A 20,206-nucleotide genomic window follows, 5' to 3' on the forward strand; every position below is an offset into this window, starting at 1 on the left:
CAAATGTGAGGATGAGGGACTCTATGGTTGAGGGAGGAGTGCTGAAACTTCTCAGGCAGGAACAAATCTTGCTCTTATTTTTTCCCTCTATCAGCACACGTGAGCAAGGATTTTGTGGAGGGGTATCTGCAGGGGTTTATTTTCTGACAATGCTCTCCTAAAGCTCCACTTCATTGAACAAAGCTGTAGTGGTTTGGTTGATGTTGTGAGGAACAGAATGTGACCCATGGTTTTAAAATGAGACTAGCATACAGGTCCTGTTCAGTGAAAGGTTGTGCCTGTTCATCTGCAATCAAGAAAATGCAGAATTATTTCTGCACTTTTTTTAGAGAAAAACAAAAGTTAGAAATAAATATTTCAGCTGCTCATTTTAACTTGAGACATAAAGATGTAGCAGAGAAGACCAGATAAAAATGTTATTATCTTGTAATCTTCAGTAGCCCTTCAAGGACAAGATATCATCTGCAGAAAGAGTCCCTTGAAATCTCTCTATCTGCAGTTTTCCATCCAGATTCATGCAATGCTCTAGAGAGGAGATGTTGGTTCTATTCATCTCCAGTGCTGAATGAAGTTTAGAAAAAGAGAATCGACCATCTCTAAGGATATGCACTCACTGGGAGACCATGACAAGCACCTTCTTATTTTTGACCTTTTGAACTGAATCCCAATATATAAACCAAATAATCCCTCAATGATCTGCACTTGCCAGTATCACTTCTAGGCTTTCTTTTGAAATGTTCAATTCATACTTCCAAAGAAAAAAAAACAAAAAACCAAAACCAACAAAACAAGAAACCCTCCTATGGAATTTCCATTAAGCAATGCACTTAGGTCTGTGTGTGTGTGGAAAAGACACATCTTTGCAGAACATGCCCTCTAAAATGGTCTTGGTGTTGGTTTCAATCTATCTAGAAACAGAAGTATCAGCTTGCAGAAAGATTCACTCAGTGATAATACCTATCTGTCTTTTGCCTTTTTTCTCTTTCTGTGCTTAATAAGACAAAATGGGGAAAAAGAAAAAAAAAGAAAAAGAAAAAAAAACCCAAAAACAGTTTCTGAGGAATTTGCATGAAAAATAAAAAAAAAATAAAAGAAGACATTAATTTACACTGTCAGGTGTCAGGCTGTAATATGATTATGCTGACAAAACTAAAATGTTCAGAAATGTTCAAAGCTCATAGGCGTTTTATGAGAGGCCATTAGCTTAGCAGATGGGAAAAAATCTGTTTCTGAGCATTCTGCAGTTCCTGAATTCAGACATGACACAGGTAGATACACACTCTGACCAAATGCCCTGAAGACTTCAAAGCCTTAAGAGGACGTTGCCAGGGGGCTGTCATTTCCAGTTAAACATAAAGTCTGAAGGCTACAAAATGTCAGTGCTGAGCACCAATCTTTATACAAAGGGAAATGGGTCCTTTTGGGTTCCTCATCCCCTGCAGCAGAGTGCCTCCAGTGAGGGATTGAAATGGTAGGTGTGAGTAACTCCAAATGGCACGTGTAACTCCAAATGGCACGAGTAACTCCCCCTCTGCAGGTTGTGTTGCTCATTCTTCTGTCTTTCTGTGGGGAGATTCACCTGTGGTGTTGCCTGGGGAAGAGCCTCTGCAGGGATGATGCAGACTTTTGCCATGGTCCTTCTGTGGGCAGGGTGGGAGAGGCTAAGCACCTTCTGCATGGAGAGAGATGTCTGTGAGTGTGTGAATTTGCTGCTGTAGGACAGGGCAAGAGGGAGAAGGCATTTGCTGCCAAGAGAGGGCAGGAAGAGGGGAGGCAGGCTGCTGCTGTCTCTTTCAGGGTAAGAGAAGGAGCTGAGGTGAAGGATGTCCCATCTCCTGCACGACCTCTGTGGCTGCCAGGGTTTGGCTGCTTTTGTCTCAGTGCTGGATGAGAGCACAAAGGAACAAACCTCCTGTGATAAAACCAAGCAAAGTCTAGGATTTCCTTGCTTCCTAACCTTCTAGGAAATGTCCTGTATCACTGGGGCTGTGTACAGGCTCTTCCTAGAGCAAGAAACCCCAGTGAAGTTGTGTTTGTGGGCTTCCAGGCGTGAAACCAGAAAGTGAAAATTTTGGAGGGGTCCAGAGCCTGGTGATTGAAGCAGTCACCATATCCATAGCAACTCAAGCTGACTCTCCTCCCCCCTTGCCAGTCCCTGAATACTGGGAAGCAACTCTTCCAGACCAGTCAGAGGTCTCTCTTTTGTCTGGGACACCAGCAACAAGATCAGGTTGCTCAGAGGCCCATCCAACCTGACCTAGAATGTTTAGTGTGATGGGGCATCCACCATCTCTCTGGGCAACCTGTGCCAGTATTTTACCACCTCCTGTAAAAAACTTTTCCTTATGTCTAATCTAAATCAATTGTGCTTCAGTTTAAAACCATTATCTCTCACAACAGGCCCTGATAAAAAGATTTTATTCTAGGCCCGCTTTCAGTACTAAAAGTCTGACTGTTTCATTCAAATAATTTATAAAAAGTACACTTTAATTTTCTACTGTCATCTTTTAAATCATCCTATATGTTCTAGTGATTTCCACAGCCTCCTTATCATTGAGCTATAAATACACCTTTTCTGGGCCCCATTTAAAGCACTTAATCCAGGTGTTTCAATAGCATAGCATGTTTACTGAAGGGTCATTTATCAAAATGGAAAGGGTTCTTTGAAAGCCATCTGCCTTAATTAGAGATAATTTTAATTGAATTAATTTAAAATACATTAATTCAACTGTGTGGAAATGACCTGCCTGCCAGCCTCATACTTGCCTTGGAAAGGTCTGTTTGGTTCTTATTTTTTTGCAAAATAGATATGCTATTATAATTGGAGGTAGGGATTTGCTTCTAGGGCATAGATTTTTTGAGAGAAAATAATTTTTCTTTATTGCCAAGTTAGCTTGCTGAGACCATAAAATAATTTCCTTAGTAGAATTTTGATTGAAATATGTCTTCTTTTTTATGAAACTAGCCTATAACTGTGAAGCCCTAAGATAGGAAGGCTGGTTTAGTGTCCCAGACTAAGGTCATCAGAGTGTAATAGAGATGATTCATACTTTCATAAAGTAGAAGTATACTGAAAGGCTAAAGAAATTAAATCAAATTAATCCCATGTGTTCTTTACTGACTTGTTTAGGCCTGTAACTACTATGAATTTTACCTATTAGACCTATTCTCTTAGGAAAAAGAGACACTCTGAAACAGCATGAAAGTCAGGGAGGTTTATAAATTGCTGTGATCAATGATATCTTTTGAGCAGAGATGCAGAGGAAACAAATAGTTATCTAAAAGTAGGAAGAGGAAAGCAAGTGTAGTACTGCAGATAAACCATTCACCTGAAGTGTAAAATTAATCCAAAATAAGTTTTAAGGAAAAATTTCCTAATGTGTATTATGAATAATCATATAACCTATTTGTTTCCTTCATTATTCCTCAAGAGATTGTAGGATTATGGATTTTTGATTTATTTAATTTCTTTCATCAGTGTTACTCAGTGGAGCAGTGTTTAGCTGCCTCATTTCCAAAACAATTAAGATGCTCTCAAATACTTATGCCCCTATATTCCTTATTCTGTGAAAAAAGCTTTCCCCCAGTCTCAGAACATTCTGGCAGAGGATTAAATCCAAGGGTTTCTTATTCTGATCCTTTGTATCTGTGGGTGTAAATACCCTGTGGCCTCTGACTGTGGTGCAGTCACAGATTTTCTGTCACAGGTAACTAGAGACAGTATCATCAGGTGTCCTATCCCCTGGAGATAACTTTTATCACCAGATCTGAGTGGGACAAATCTGACTCATGAATGTCAAAGTGCTCATTCCTAGTACTGTGTCCTGACTGTATTATTAAATTTCAGCAGAAGCAACATAAACCTTGCAATTAGATGAAGTACATGGGGAACTACAGGGTCAAATTGTAAACCTGTACTATCAGGATATATCTCAGTGAATTGTAATTGATTTAATTTATTTGTTTTACTTGCAATTTAAAGTCTGTTGTAAATATAATTGAGAAAGTTGTGAATCAGGGTCATTATTTAACTTGAATTATAAGCCTAAAAGAAGTCAGATTTCTCAAATCTCAATCTGTTTTCTTGGTGAGTCACCATGGAGGGGGGGCAAATTTTCCTAGCTGTAATTTTATTAAAATCAGTAAATAGGACTAGTGCCAAGATTGAACAGGTAATCTGTGACCTCAGTGAAATTGTATTAGAGTAAGCATGATGTATGCTGAAGAATGAAATGAAAATTAAAAATTATTCATTGAATATTGAAGAAATACTGTTTCTGAGACAGAAAAAAATATGCTAAAGCATAAATACAGTATAAATGGAACATACGGAGCAAGGAACAGAGGGTGCTCATTTAAAATGCAATTGTTGAAGACAGTGCAGCAAAGTCATATAACTTCTCAAAATGTATCCATGTGTCCTATTGATTTTTCATCTTTGTGAATGTTAAAGGCACTGACATGTCAAGGAGAGCAGTAGGAAACTTAAGTAACTCATTAAAGGCAGTTTCATGGCACCAGGTTGACATGCAGCTGGAGGTTAGCTGCATTTTCCTTGTGTTAGGCTTCACTTGCCCAATGGCTGTTTCCTGCCTGGGATCACTTTAACAGTCACCAGGTCATTCTGAAGAGCACAGTGTTCTCTTTTCTGTTGGTTCATCTTCCCCTGAGGGCAAGCTGAACCAGAATGATTTTGCAGAATTTTCCAGCACCTCTGGTGGTCTAAGGACATGGTCAACACAAAGTTTTTAGGGAAAGAAATTATATTTTATTAGTTAGAAAAATGTAATTGGAAAAACCTTTGGGCAGACCAGAAGAGAGAGAGCTTTATAGAATTATGCTGCAATAGTTACTTATACAAACAAAATCAAAGACCTTTTACTGCCCTTGAACTGAGTTAATAAAATAATATTTTATTAACTATTTCAACATTTATTGAATTGAGCAAATATGATTTTCTTTCCACCATCCTATTTTGTGAAGAATGCCAAATAAGGTATTTTGGATTGGATTTCCAGGAGTATTCTTGGATGAGTCAGAAGAATAGTTCAGGAAGCCTAGATCATCTGTGGAGTATGAGACACAACTGAAGTGTGAAATAGATTAAAAATTACAGGGGAAACAGTTATGCAGAGCTTCATGGAAAAAGCCAAAAGGGCTGAGACCCCACGAACTGTGTTTGAGAGAAGTGTTGGGGTGATGTCTGCAAGGTATCGTAGGGACTCAGACTGATATTTGCTGAAGAGGGTGGTAGAGATGCTCCCATCAACAATAAGCACTCCTGAAATATCTGAAGTTTTCAACTGCTTTACCTTTTTGATGCCTAAGGAAGCAAGCAGAATAATAAACTTGAAGTGTTATATTTACAGACTCTTTATGACAAAGGCAGGGAGGCTTTCTTGCAGCTTTCTGTGGTAAAGAAAATAAAATTAGCCTTTATTAATACGTTACTACTTTTACTACTCAGTAAAGAATAGATTTAAGCTTACGTTGTTTTAAATGCTGTTTCCATTCTTCTATGAGTAAGTAGCAATTGAATACTAAGTTTCACTTCATTTGTGCTGGTTTGGTTTGTGCTGGGATTTTATTTTTTTTTTTAATTAGAACAGACTGCTATGAGTAATTCTTGTTCTGGAAATTACAACTCCTCCTTGTGTGTGTTTACACTATGAAACCAGAATGCAGAAATGAAAAACTTAAATAAGAAAGTTTTACTTAGGGAGAAGAATGGTGCTTGCATTTGGTTGGACTTTTAAGTTTTGCAAAGTGTTCTTCAGACATAACTACATAACTATAAGACAAGAGAGTATCCTCTCCTATGCTCAGGTGAAATGCTGAGGTGTGTGACTGCAAAACTGGCTGAACCTAAGTATTTCCACATCAGCCAGGTAAAACAGAGATGAGCAGGGAAGAAGTCCATGACAATCAGATGGTCTCCTGGTCTGATCCAGGCTACAAAAATACAGTTTGTATGTTTGAAGAAGGAAGAATCGTACAAATAAATTAAAATTAATCTGTTTCTATATGATTATGGGATGTTACCTGGCTGTGACGAAGATAAAATAAAATGCCAGCTTTTATTTGCATAGCTAAATTAATAAAGTACTTCTAAGGGCCTGTCCTTGGTTTTTAATGGAAATGGTCTCAGTCCCCTGCTTTGAAGGCTGAGGAACAAAGCAAGGTGCCTGCAGCTATTCACACTGCAATTCCTGCTGGCTGCCAGGCTGTTATCACCTGACTGCTGAATGAAAAGAAGCATAAGCTTCTGTCACTCACCAGTTTCCTAATGGAAAGGTAACCCCTTCACCAAATACACTTCTACCTCCAAGGGACACTGTGGGGGGTCTTAATATGAAATAAACAGGTACTTTTCTCCCTAGAAGGGTGCTGCCTGCAGGGCAAAGAAAATGCACTTCTGTGCAGAAACTCTTATTGGAGCTGCTTGTTCTTTTGAGGGCTCCAAACAATATCAGTCTGTAAAGCTTGTCACAAGTACTACATCTTTGATGGCCAATGTGTTGTAGCACGTTATATTAGTACAATAATTTATCCCCCTCAAAAAAACCCTGAGAAGAAAGATCCTTGGTGTAGTAAAGTTATTTTAAAATTAAAAAAACAAACAAATCTGTTTTACTGTTACCTAGCTAGTTTGTTGCTAAGCATAGGGTCTCCACTGCACCCAGAGCTGGTCTTCTGCAGTGTTTCCCAGAACTGAACAAACCTCTCCCTCTCATCTTGCTTGCCTTCCAGAGAAACTCCCCACTACTGATTTTGTTCCTCTTCCTCAGTAAGGTTCCAGAGCTCTCCTTTCTTCCTGTGTCCCTTTAGCTTCCCATGTAATTTCTTTGTCTCACACAGACCCTCAGGTCATCTCTCTTCTCTACATAGAAGCACAGTTACAGCTCTCCTTGGTTTTTACTTCTCTGTCAGCCTTATACTCCCTGCTTTCATTCTTTTGTGGCCACATGTTGCTACCAGGTAATTCCTCTTGCTCTGCAACTCTTCTGTAAGCACTTCTACAAGGACTTCCCTTCCTGGAACATCCTGTATGTGCAGGTACACTCAGATTCACTCTGGGCAGATGGAAACCTTCCTCATTCATGTCAGTAAAGCTCTCAAGGAGCTTTGGGCCTTCCCCAGTGAGAGACTTTGGGTACTCACCATATTGGTCACATGCATGGGATTGTTCCATTCTCATATATCTGCTAAACTGTAAATTCATCTTCTCACAAAAGCATTTTACATTTCATGGGGCTGATTCCTTTACTGGAGTGCATTGTATAAATGGGCTCCAGGATGCTTCTAGCCCTTTTGTTGCCTCAGCTTTCCCAGTGGTTTTGTCAGAATAGTTTTCTTCCACAGAGCTGGCGAGTAAAGAACTAAATCCCTCACTGCTTCTAACGAAGAATACAGATTGATGTACATATGCTGGCTTATGTAGATGACTTGTCTGTGTTACAGGAAGTGTTTGTGGAATGTGGGGGCAGCAGATATCAAAGCAGAGGGGAAAAAATTCTTTGATGCTTCTCTAAGGAATTCCCAGTTGAACAACTGAGGAGAAAGAAGATGAGAGATGTTAGCGGATACTCATTTCCTTGTGTGCCTTTGACAGTGCAAAAGATCATAAATAAAACTGAACTGCAATGTTGTAGTTGCAGGAATTCTCCAAGGCAAGATTAGCCATAAAAATTATTTCTAATTCTGAAATTACTCCTCATATATATTCCTGAAAATGAGCAAAGTTCTTTTGAATTTCAGACCAGATGCAAATTCTAAGAAAGGATTTAGCAGTTTGAAACTATGTGGCTGAACTCAGAAAGTAGCATGTGCGTTTGTGACAGGAAATGAAAACTCTGAGGATGAATGGACAAAATAGAGGAAGAATTAGGTAGGTCAGTCAGTTTGTAACCAATGAGCTTCATTTCTTTTTCCATAGTAGGGGATGTGTTTGATTTCTTTCCAGCATGGCCGATGAGTTAGACTTGAGCTGTGTTTCCCATGATGTCGACAAACATTTATGTCTGTGATTGCTCTTGGTCACTCACAGACATTTGGAAAGTGACATGCTTGGTTGCCTGGTATTGACTGCCTTCAGCTAATGTCACTTCATTTATTACTTGCTGCAGATAGCTTCTGATTCAGTTGTCAGTATCATGACCCCTTCTCCTCTCTCCCTTAATTTCTTTCACAAAGAGAAAATTGTGCTATTATTTAGGGCTGCTGTTAGTTCTGTAATGTGTTCTCCTGTGCATCAGAGCACCGTGTATACTCAGGGGTCAGACACATCTCACAGTCAAGCTTTCTACTCTGTAGGGTTTGTAGAGGGTGAACTGCACCATTAGTGTCTGTGCATCTCCAGAAGCTTAAAGGCAGCAGGATCAATCTTATGTTGTTTTTTTTCCCTCCTGTTTTTCCCATGAGTACAATATTGGCTTTATGGAAGTGTTAATTAGAAAATTCAAGTGGAAGTTTCAAAGTTCCATTCTGAGGAAAAAAAAAAGTCCTACAGCTTTGGCGTAATTTTTCAGATTCTGTGCCCTAAAATGATGAATTTCTGAGCAACAGGATCAAGATCTTGGGTATTTATTCAGTGCTTCTGAGAGCAGGAAATGGAGGAAATGGAGCAATTATGATATTCTGCTCTGGCCATTTTGGCATTAAGAAGATGGTGAATGGAAGCCATTTTTGCACTCTATTGATAAGGATGTTGCTTCTGGTGCAAGAGTGTAGAGCAGGTCATGCATCTAGAGCAGAAGTAACATACAATACCTTTGTGTAAAATGTCTGTACAGCTGTGTACACTGCAAAGAACCAAAAGGGAAAACCTGTTATACAATATACCAGATTTTCAAATATCATCCCAAACATATCACCTTATATGGGCTGTAACAGACAGACTGGAACAGATGTAGAGGGACATGCTTCTGCACTGTAGATTTACTGAGATGGGATATGATTAGTTTCCTTGCATAGGAAAACAAAAATTCATTAATTTTTCTGAGAACACTTTTCTGAGAAAGGCCAACTCTGTTGGTACAGGAAACCCAAATCACCCTTCTAAGGTGAAATAATAAAAAGTACTCTTGTTTCTAGTTTAGTGATAAATTAAAAAACCTGAAAGGTAACAAATTCACTTCTTTTTCCTCAGTGGATCACTTCTAACATTCATATACTTAGGTATATTGTTTCTGCATGCTAAGAAATGTGTGATTTTTTTTGTCCTAAGTTCCAAATGAAATCGAGAGCCCTGTGTTTGGATATACATATGGTAAAGGTGTATTGGTAAAGAACATTTGCTTGTCTTTCTGTATGCTTCCCAGCAGTAGGGTTGCCGGTGTGTAACAAATGTTCCTGATGTGAAAAAACATATAAGAGAAATTTTTCTCACAAAATTTGTGTGAGTGCCCAGGTTACTGCAAATCATCATCATTTTCTCAAGGCTGTCTTCCTTAAAAGCATGGATGTTCCTAGGTGGTTTTTTTTTCCCCTTTTCTATGGTCCAGAAATGGCTCAGAATAAAGCATAAGGATTACGTGAGCATATATAATGAGAATGTTCCTATTCTGAGACCTTTGGTAAAAGGAGACAAAGACATGAGGATGCAGCTGCAGCAGAAGTGGATGTGAAAGCATGGCAACTGCATAGCAAGATGTGGTTTTCATCTCAGCTGCACAGTGGGAACCACTTCATTCAATAAATGTTCTGTTCTCCTTACTTAGAAAATTTTGAACCTACAGGCTTTTGGGGTAGAGGTGCATGGAGAACACTCATTACAAGTAAATAAAGACAAACTAAACACCACTTGAAGGACCAAAGTTTTATTTCTGAATATATTAAGATGCTGAAATGCATCTTACAATAAAAAGCCCTCAAGACACAGTATCAGTCAGTCTGGCTCCAAAAGTACTACTTGACTATTGAATTTTTCATCTGTTTTGTGTGAGGATTTCATGCTTTCCAGTTTGTTTCTACTAAAGGGCTTTCAGAACAAACAGTGTTTGGGAAATGTCGCTTTCTCTGATAGGACAGGCAGAGACTATTCATACGTTTTTGACAAAAAGTGCCTTAACAGCAAGGAATAATATGCTTGGTCTTTTAGGCTCCTGCATGAAGTGGAAATGCCACAGTGCCAAAGTTGGGAACGTTTTGATATTTATTGAGGAATAGTTTGGCCTTCCAAGCAAAACAAATCTGGTGTTCTGTCTGTGTTAGACAGTAGAAAGATCAGAAGCAAAAATAGCTTTTACAAATACTGAAGGTGGTGATTTATCTATTTTCTAGCAGATAAGAGTGAAGAAGAGACAACACTGACATCAAATATGGACTGTGGCACCTGCTGCAACTGAGCACCTTGCACCTTGAAGCATTATTTCTCTTGATTCTTAACACAAATTGTTTCAGGAGAATTATTTGTTCTTTTCCTGTAATTTATTAAAAAAAGTTCTCACCAAGTTCTGTGACTCATCTTCCCCCAAAGGGATGGCTATGCTGCCAGCAAAAGAAGATTCAAAGATTAACAAACTAGCTGTCTTTTAGAGAAAATGCTCTGCTAGTTTACCTGCCATTGTTTTGTCTGGGGACACTTACCTGAATACCTGATAGATCATTAATGGAGTTTTGCTTTTGGCTGTAGTCAGTTTTCACAAGCAGAGTGTTTTCTTCCCCCATGCACACCTGAGTGGCCTGTTGTGCATTCTGGGTGATCCTGCAGGCATTTCAGAGGGATATATGAGAGGATTAATCTAATATAATCTAAAACATCCTTTACACTGTCTTGGTCCAGTAATGAGCTGCAAAGTCAGTCTTGGTGATGGAGTGCTAGCTGGGATGCCAGTCACAGCCTTCAGGGTCTTAACTGGTGGGTGAGCCCTTCTGGACATGAATCTGCCTTCCTACTATTGACCCTCTGCAGACAGCCTCCAGCCCTGTCCAACTCTCCTTTTCCATCCAGTCACCTTATACTTTTGGATGAACTGAGCTTTTGCTATGGCAGAAAGGGAGCTGGGGAAGTACAGAACTTTGTGATTTGGAAATCTGGCACTGTTATTTTGGAACTGTGCTCCATTAGTCTGGTAAGCAGTGACACAGTTGAAAAACAACAACAGTAATTTGAAAACTCAGAGAAGCAACTGCACACAGACATTGGCAACACGTGAGTATCTTTATCTTGGATAAGGCTAGAGCAAAATGAGTTCAGTGAAGCTGAAGGAGATGTTGGCAGGAGGAGGAGGAGTGGGTTTGAGAAAAATAGATGCTGTGCACATTGTAATTATTGTTTACTCAGTAAGGAGGCATGAATAACACTGTGCTTAACAGATACAAGAAGATGCCAGAAAGGTAGATTTTTTTTCCAATGAGTGTGTTAAGAAATGTAAAGGTAGAAACAGATGAAGAGCAGAGAAAATCCTTACTTGGATGCAGGCCTTAGAAAATACTGATAAGAGGGCCTCAGAATGAAACTGAAGAAATCCTTCAGAAAATTAACAAACAAAATGGCATTTCTCTCAAGTACAGCAGCAAGCTACTTTGAATAATGTCAGTCATATGTTGGGAGTTGAGCTTAAGTTTTAGGTTATATGGACCTATAAATGGACTTATGTTTTGTAATGTCAATTCTAAGCCTCTTGGGGTAGTCACTCATCTTTCAAATATACTGTGCTAGTGCAGGGTAGATAGAAAAAATAAAGGTGAAAACCCTTAATGGTAAATGTTATGTATATAAAGGGTGGTGTATTTTTAGATAGCTAAATTTGAATTACAGCTGCCAGACAGATGGATAATGATCAGGTGATTTTCTGCTGACAAATGTTCTAGATTTGTCTAGATTTGCATACTTTTTTAATCAAGTGCATAAATCAAATTCACTTACATGAAGGCACATCAGGCTGTGTCCTTCATCATCTTCCTGGGTTGTCTATCATTATGCAGTGAAGGGAGATTACATCAGAGGAGGAGATTTGCTGGAGAGGAAAGGGAGGGCTTTGAAACAAGTGCAAAAGTGCAAACTTTACTGCAAACTGTACTGCAGAAGAGTAGCTTCATGTGGCATGAGTTGTAGACCAGATTTTCTCCATTTAAAGAATAATCATTTAGGTTAAAACATCCATGCAAGAGAGAAAATGGTGGGGGGGGGGGGGGGAAGTCCACAAGGCAGACTTGAGAAAGTGTGTTTTGATGTTAATGTCATTCTGCAGATCTTACAGCAGTCTACTCACAACAGTACTTTTGTCTCCACTGTATTAATGGCTGAAATGAAATGAGCAGGAAATGCAAGCTTTCTGGTATTTTGGCACTGAGAGTAATTTTAACAATTTTACTAAGCAAAAGAAGTGTAATTTTCCGTTCTGAAGTGTAATTTGCAATCTCTTTACTTGCTGTGGTGAGTATATGAGAAAAAACATTTAGGACATCTAGAGTTTAATAAACATGAACACCCCCAAAAAAACATGAGACTGTGTATATAAACATGGATTCGTTCTCCTTATTTTCATATTTCATGCCAAGTGCTGATCTCACCCTCTGATAGTATAATACTAAATCTGAGAATGTCAAAGCATGTTTGACCATAGGACTGGCTCATCTTAAAGGTCTCTTCCAACCTTGATGACTCCATGATTTTTATGTGTTTTCTGAAAAATGTCATTCCTGAATGCCCATGTATAAGTTTCTATATTTTGCCACTAACGGAAAAGTTTCACTTGGATTTTACCTGTTTTCCTGCAGAACAGGAACCATCTGCTAGATCTCCATGTGAGACCTTTCACTTACTGCCCTTGGTTAAAGCAAGCAGTTTATTTGCATGTTCAGGTCACCTTTCAGACTTGGCAGTCCTACTCATGTCTTTGTTTCCAGCCAGGAAGGATTCATTTCGTCTATTACAAGGTACTTAGAGATACAAAGAAGATTAAGAATATTTCTTCTTGGTTTTGGATAGGCACAGCTGAAAGGCATTTTGATGGACAAAAGAAAATGTTTGTGGTAGAAATGGCAGGTCAACATCAGTAATCAAAGTTCTGCCTCTTCCCTTCTGCACATGGGAGCAAGTCATGTTGCAAGTCAAGCTTAGCAGAATTTTAAAAGGGGGACTGTAATGCTCTGCTTCTTGTATGAACAACTCTAACATGATCGACACTTTCCATATCCAGTTCTTAGTCTAAATACAGCCAGTTGTCAACCAAAAGCTGACAGCCTTCCATCAGATTGGTCTCCAGTGCCATCTGTATCCCTTCCCACACAAAGCACTGACCGTGTTTACACAGGGACAACATTCCTGCTCCAAAATTGCAAACAGACCTTCATTCATATACAAGTAACTATTGCTTTTACTTGAGTGATGGATACCTATTTATTATAAATTGCTCTGTTAATTATCACATTATTATGTAAATGATTGTTTTGTAGACTTTCGTGACTACTAATGGCAGTTTTCACACTCTGTGTGCCACTTGCAGATAAGTATGCCTCTTCTCCTCCAGGTGTTCACACTTTGTCTGTTGACTCGGTGTGTGACCATACAAACATCTCCGTTGTGGTCCGTAGCTTTCCCATTCAGTTCAATGGGCTTTGAGACAGGGGTCACAGGACCAGAATACGGTTGGTTCCCTTATTTCCAGGATTCAGGAATTTATTAGATAAAAGTCTCATGCTCAAGTGAAGGTTAAACCAGGCTAACAAGCAGCAGAGGAAAACAAATGGTTTGATATGTGAAGGATAAAGAAATTCTACGAAGAGTTGCAGTTTGTGTTTTGAGAGGTCATTTTACATAGTTTGCTCCTTTGTGAAATGAGTTTGTTCTAACAAGATTTTAAATATTAATGTGAACAAGATTCATAATAAGGAAAACATGCTTTACTTCACACAGACTGTATGACGACAAAGCTTTAGTTCTCTTCCAAGTGATTGTATGGCAAAACCGCTTAAAAAAGAGGGGAATAGGTCATAAAAGGACGTACAGATGGCTGGCAGAAAGGCCTGTTGCTGACCCTATTCACAGGTTTCTTGTTGGTGCAGAGTGTTTATTTTGTTAGTCTGATGTGCAAATAGCACAGATGTGCACAGTCTTCTGTCTTCTTCAGGGACAGAAATAAAGCTTAAACATTCAGTATTGAAATGCATGGATTTTAAAAACAAAAGAACCATAGAGCAAAGCCTCTGGCTATTGTACTTTTGAGCAGGTGATTAGCAACCATCAGGCTTCAGCTGCTTTCTTCTTCTGTTTGTTCCATATGCAGATGTTGCTATGAGGAAAGGAGTCAGCAATGACTGATGTGGAGCCTGTGGTCACAGATTTTGCAGCATCAGGACGGGCAGGCCGCCGAAACGCCTTACCAGATATCCTGGGCTCTCCTGCTGGTGCTGGGACTTCAGACCTGCCACACAAACTGGCTGAGCTCTCTGTTTCAGAAGGTAATGCATTAAGAAAAGGACATTTTTATGCAGTCATCTTTTGCTTTTTTTATTAAGACTTCCACCACCGTGCAGTTCTGATATCAATACTAATATTCCTTTCATCATCTAGAGTTAAATTCAACCTTCCAAAGCAGCTATTATTTGTGCCTCATGATGAGACAAGTTAATATCAACCCATATCCATGTCCATTCACAGATTCAATGTTAGCAGCGTAGGAAAACAGTTCAGTGCTGGGAATTGAATTCCAGTTCCCTTGAGGGCAAGAAAATGCAGTTGTATTTCCAGGCAACTTGGAAAACACATCACTCCAGCTATAAATCCCAGTGTACTACTACACTGAGATAACTTTGCATAAGACATCTGTGCTGTTAGTACAACATTAACTCAGGCATACACATTAAGAGTAGTCTTTATAGTATTTTAGTCCTGCTTAATAGACTTTCCACTTTGCTACCAGTGCCCTATTTTGCCATGTCCTTTAGTTTGATAAGGTGCTCTATGGATATACCACAGGTCTAATCAACTCCAGCTTTGTGAGTTCTTTTTACTTTCAGAGTGACTTCAGGGGAATTTTCAGATTCAGAAAAATCTGATTTCTAATGCCTAAGAAACAAAAAGTATAGACTGGCCCCGAGCATGGTCTGTCCCTACTTTTTTTAATCCGAATCAGAATTTTTTTTTCAGAAAACCTTTTCTTCTCATGCCCACCACTGTTGTTGTGGTACCACCACAACAGGTGGTCCCACATCCAGGAGCAGTGATGGTGTGAGTGCAGCAAAGGGGAAGGCAAGCCTGTGCTGAGGTGTGAACGGCCCATGAATCCAAAGTAAATAATTAAAGGGATTCCTAGTCTCCAGGGTTGCATATCCTCCTTTTACATTGCCCAAAGAAATTACAGGATGTTAGGTATACAGCCTCCTAAAGCACCATAAAGGCTGGGGGGAAGGGTTTATTTGATCTCAAATTGTTGCTATTTTGGTGATTTAATTTATAATCAGGTGTTTGGGGTTCTGTAATCTAAATCCCACACAGGCCCATCAAAGGGCTGCTAAGCAGGTAGAAATAACATTTCCTGGAGGACTGTCAAGGGCCAAATGACCATATCCTGACTTGAACTAGGAGAAGCAAAGAAAATAAGAATCTGAATGGGATCTGGAAGAAGGCACTATTTTGTCTTGAGGAGACATTCTTCCCTATGAATATGAAAATTATATCCCTACAAAATAAATAGGAAAATCTTTTTATAAGAAAAGTTACAGGATGGCATATATATCTAGCCCTCCAGATGATATAATAGGCCTCCTCTCCTGGTCTTCATCCAATTCATTAAGAATAAGAAGAAATTAAACACAGCTATGTTAGTTTTAGCAAAATGTACTGATGATTTCTTAGAAATACAGGACTGCACTGCCAGAATTTGAAGAACAATTAAGAGCATGGAATTGTCCTTGGCTTTTGTCATTGGCATATAGCTGTGCCAGAACATGTTGGAAGGCAGCAGATTCTGTTATCAGCAGTTTTACAGTAGTGATAATAGGAAGTGAATACAGCCTGCAGTCAGGTCCACTCTGACAGTTCAGGTGCTTTTTGAGGATGGGAATTCCACAAGTCTCAGATGGGAATTTCAGCCCTGTTGTAAGTTAGTTTTGATGAGACAGCAAGCAAGCAGAGGAAAATTCATCAAAATGGAAAGACAGCTTTGAAGTTCAAATGCTGTGACAGGGAAACAGTTTGTGAAACATTTGGGGCTCTAACAGGCTGTTCTTTTACCTATTTCTGACTTTAACAATAAGTCATTAAGGAGGAAGGTCATCTGCAGCTCAGAACAAAGAAATTAGATAAATGAGAGAAGTGGAGAAGATGGAACATATGGCTATATAAAGTATGCCCTATTTTGTTGCTACTCTGAAATTCAGATTCAGTGAAGGTTATGGGAAATGGTGAGGAGAACTCTCTCCATCTTGTTTCAAATTTAGCTAATGCTCATTGGATCATACATTTCCTCTTTCTAAAATGCTGTCAGCTACAGCTGTAGTGAAAAGTCAGGAACAGGAGGTACTAATGCCTTCTGGTTTAGAAGAGAAAAAAGACTTTGCTCTACTTTTTTTAATGAATACACAAAGACCATACCTGTATGATACAAATGTCCATGTACTCTGCAAGCCACATGAAGTTGATGTTCTTGTGAGATGAACAGGAGAGATTCTGGCACCAGCTATTTATCTTGCTGCCTAACTCTGAAATGCAGGCCATCTGTATCATGTCTGATCATCTCTGGTGGTGTGTTAGTTTTGGAGTTCTGAGACTTTCCACACGTGGTCTGGAACCAGGCTGAGTAGTTGATTGGTGTAACTGGTGATCCAAAGCTTGAAAAGGAGGCTGCAAGAAGTTTGAGAGCAAGAAGCTGTACCACAGCTTCCACATTTGGTAACCTGTGTTAGAGCACCATTCTGCCAATAACACTGAGCAACTTAACTAGCACCTCTTGCACATCTAAATGCCAGCAAATAAGAGATTGGATTTCCTCTAACAAACTCTACCCTGTCTGAAAGACTCCACTGATATTAGATGTCAAACCTGCCAGAAACAGCCAAGGGAGGAGATTGCTCTGTCTTCTTTCCACAACACTGCTATGCTACATAAGGCTGGAGGATGTCAAATAACTTGGTTCTTCATCACTATAGAACTCCAAAGACTCTGAATCTCTGAGCAGACTTAAAACATCAAGTAGCTTCTGCCAAGGGCTTTAGCTAATGAACTGTGTGCAGCATTATATATTTGCTGTGATATGTAGAGACCAAGATATATAACTCTATTGGGTGGTTTTGATATTTTATAGCAAGTCAGAAAATGTACAGCAGATTCTGTTATCAGTAGTTTACAGATTATGACTGTGGAGGAGATGGCAGAGTACGAAGAAGACAGTACAGCCAGATATGCTAAGCAGATCTCTCCTCATCCCCAAAAGCTGTGGACTGCCATAGATTTGGGTATGCTGTACCACTGGTACAACCATGTAGGGCTTGAAGGTAATGTGAACATTATTATTATGGTTTGCAAGGAATTTAAGACAAGAAGAATTTCTTCTTCTCAGTGAATAAACTTGATCAAAAGAATCAGCATGGAACAATACACATAATGACCAGAGACATTGGGAAACCTTTATTTATATCGGTCATATAAGCATTCAACTCTGATCTGTGAAAAAGTGAAATTCCAACTCAGAGTAACAAAAAATCCCCCATCTTGTAAAGACAGGATAACCTTCTTGTCAAAGAAGGTTAGACAGATAACTGGCATGTCCATAAACTGAAATCACACAATGCTCAAAGGAATGCAATATTCAATTTGATTTTGAAAATTACCCAGGAACAAAATAGTAACAGTAAACCAAAATTATTTCGAATGTATTTTTTACAGCCAAATGCACATTGGTCAGCCTGTGCAAGAACTGGGCAAATCAACACCAACAGGCAGCAGCTTTTAGAAAATGCCTCTCAAAGTTCTTTATCTCTTGAGTTAATCTCTCTTTCTAAAGCACCCATGACTGTGGTAGTAAAGAACCAGTCCAAACAGAGATGATTAGTGAACCCAAATACTTGGTTGCATTAAAAAAGATGTGAGAATGTGTGTCCTATAAATGTTTAAATGTCTGTCTCTGTTTAGATGCAGGAGCAGAGGGTGGAGAAGTGTCATCATCCAAAGCCTTGCTGGAAAGTCAAGAGGCAGAAGGAAAAAGCAATGATTCCTAACACCTAAGGACTTCTGGGTTAATGAATCCCATCGACAGACTTCCCAGTTTCCCTGTGTCACTCCATCTGAAGTGTGGTAGCAACTTTAGCAGCACAGACATGACTTTGCAGCACACTTGTACCTAGATATTATGTGGATGGCATACAGTTCTTCCTACTGTCATCCTTCAAAAGCAATGTTCTACATATCCAAACAGGAAGAGAACTAAGGAATGTATCTCTTGTTTTCAGTTTTCTCTCTTGTTTTGGTTGTAGTATTTGTCCTAACTAATCTTCTTTGACAGTTTCAATTAATATACCTACCAGGAACTAATCATTGTTTCAAAACAAAAATCTTGTTTCTTAATTGCCCAAACCAGCTTCTTTTTCTCTGACATAGAAATGTGTTCACTCCCCACAACATGATATTAAATATATATTAGATTACAGACACTATCTGTAATTTATCTCCTGAGATTTTTGTTCTCATTAGACATATGTAGATGGGTGTGAGAAAAAAAATACTTACATAAAATAAAATTTTCTCCTAGTCCTGTCACCAGAAGGTTTTATAAACTACTTAAACGTGAGTGCTTGTTTTCAAACTCTCTTTACCTCTATTTGATTATGGCAGATCATCTCAGTTCTCCCAGTCTTTGCTGTTTAGCCACTTTAGCCATTAGTTTTCATGCTGAATATTGTAGCTGTTCATGTGTATCTAAAGTAAAGTAGTTATGTTTGTATATGATGAAAATTGTTTAATCTCACTGTGGAAATTAAGTATCTATCATCTTTTCTGTCTTTGGTTGATTTCTTAATGTTTCTCCTGTAGGACAATATTTAAAGCCCAATAATACATATTTCCTTTATTTCATCTGGGTTTTGCTTTGTTGTTTGCTGACAATGAAGATGCTTCAACCATTGTGATTTTTACAAAGATTTTAGGCAAAGTTTTTTCTCTACTGAAAGGAGCTGTTTTGTTTTGGAGATCATGCTCCTGAAAATACTTGACATTCATTCTCTTATTGTGGGAGACTTAAGATTCAGGTACAGCCATGAACCTCCACAATTTCTTGGGCAGCAGCCACCTCTGTGCATCATGAAAATGGAGGAAGCATCTCTGATGATATATCCCACATGACTGGTATTCCATCTGTGAAATATTTGTGTAATCTAAACGTGGCAGAGAGCTTGTAAGGCACAACTTTCATTCCTATTGTGCATTTACTCATACCCTGGCTTTCGGAGACCATTCAATAAAGGATACAGTTTATTTCAACTGCATTGGCAATCAGTTCCCTCCTCTTAAACTTGTTTTCTTTTTAAAAGTGCAACATCACATTTTTTCCAGATTGGAAAGGTAAAATAACTTACTCCACTGGACCAAAACAGGTGGTTTAAAAAAAGTCTGAGAGACTGAACTAGCTGACTCTGGAGGACCAGAGCTGAAAACCACAGTGGAGAGAGACTTGGAGGTAATTGTATTTGTGATACACAGAAATGGGTGTACAACTACTGGGTTGTAGTCACATTCTCCTATACCAGCCTCTTTATAGCATCACAGTACAGAAAATTGGCAAATTAGAAGAAGCTGTTGTGATCCATCAAAATCAAGTAAATGAGTATTACTGGAACATAAGTCCTTATATGCTTAGCTCTTCTGGGTCATGGCCTATACGGAATTCTGCACTTCTTTCACAGTTGCAGCACTGGATATATTTGGTTTATTCTCTAATACAATACAGACACTGAAATTTGGCTCACAGGATAGATACTTTAGGTACTTTGTTGGTCTAAGCTAGTTTGAAATTAATTGCTATTAAAACATCAATTATGAACCAGCTGAATTTAGCAAATTATTAACATGTTAAATTCTATGTAAAAGAACCCCGTCTATGACTATATACATAAATGGCATGAAGTGCTTACAAATGTATACTTTACAACTAGTCAAGAATATTGTCAAGAATTCCCTGGGGAATTTATTGTAAGCAATCAGGTGTTTACTCTGTACTTGAGCTATATGAATCTGTTGTTGAAAATATGTTGAGTAGAAATAAGAAAT

The 20,206-nt window shown here is 38.8% G+C and overlaps 1 protein-coding gene across 5 annotated transcripts in view; it reads left to right on the forward strand.

The window, feature by feature from the left end:
• Positions 1-18,942, forward strand: part of PKIB (cAMP-dependent protein kinase inhibitor beta) — a 53,079-nt gene extending 34,137 nt beyond the window's left edge. For all 5 annotated transcript variants that reach the window (XM_079297760.1, XM_079297759.1, XM_079297758.1 and 2 more), the window contains 2 exons: positions 14,232-14,406; positions 18,077-18,942. In XM_079297760.1, coding sequence (XP_079153886.1) covers positions 14,259-14,406; positions 18,077-18,162 — 234 coding nt within the window. In that variant the 5' untranslated portion in view covers positions 14,232-14,258 and the 3' untranslated portion in view covers positions 18,163-18,942. The remainder of the gene's footprint in view (positions 1-14,231; positions 14,407-18,076) is intronic.
• The last annotated feature ends 1,264 nt before the right edge of the window (positions 18,943-20,206 follow it).

Source organism: Erithacus rubecula (genome assembly GCF_903797595.1).
Source record: "Erithacus rubecula genome assembly, chromosome: 2".
NCBI lineage: Eukaryota > Metazoa > Chordata > Aves > Passeriformes > Muscicapidae > Erithacus > Erithacus rubecula.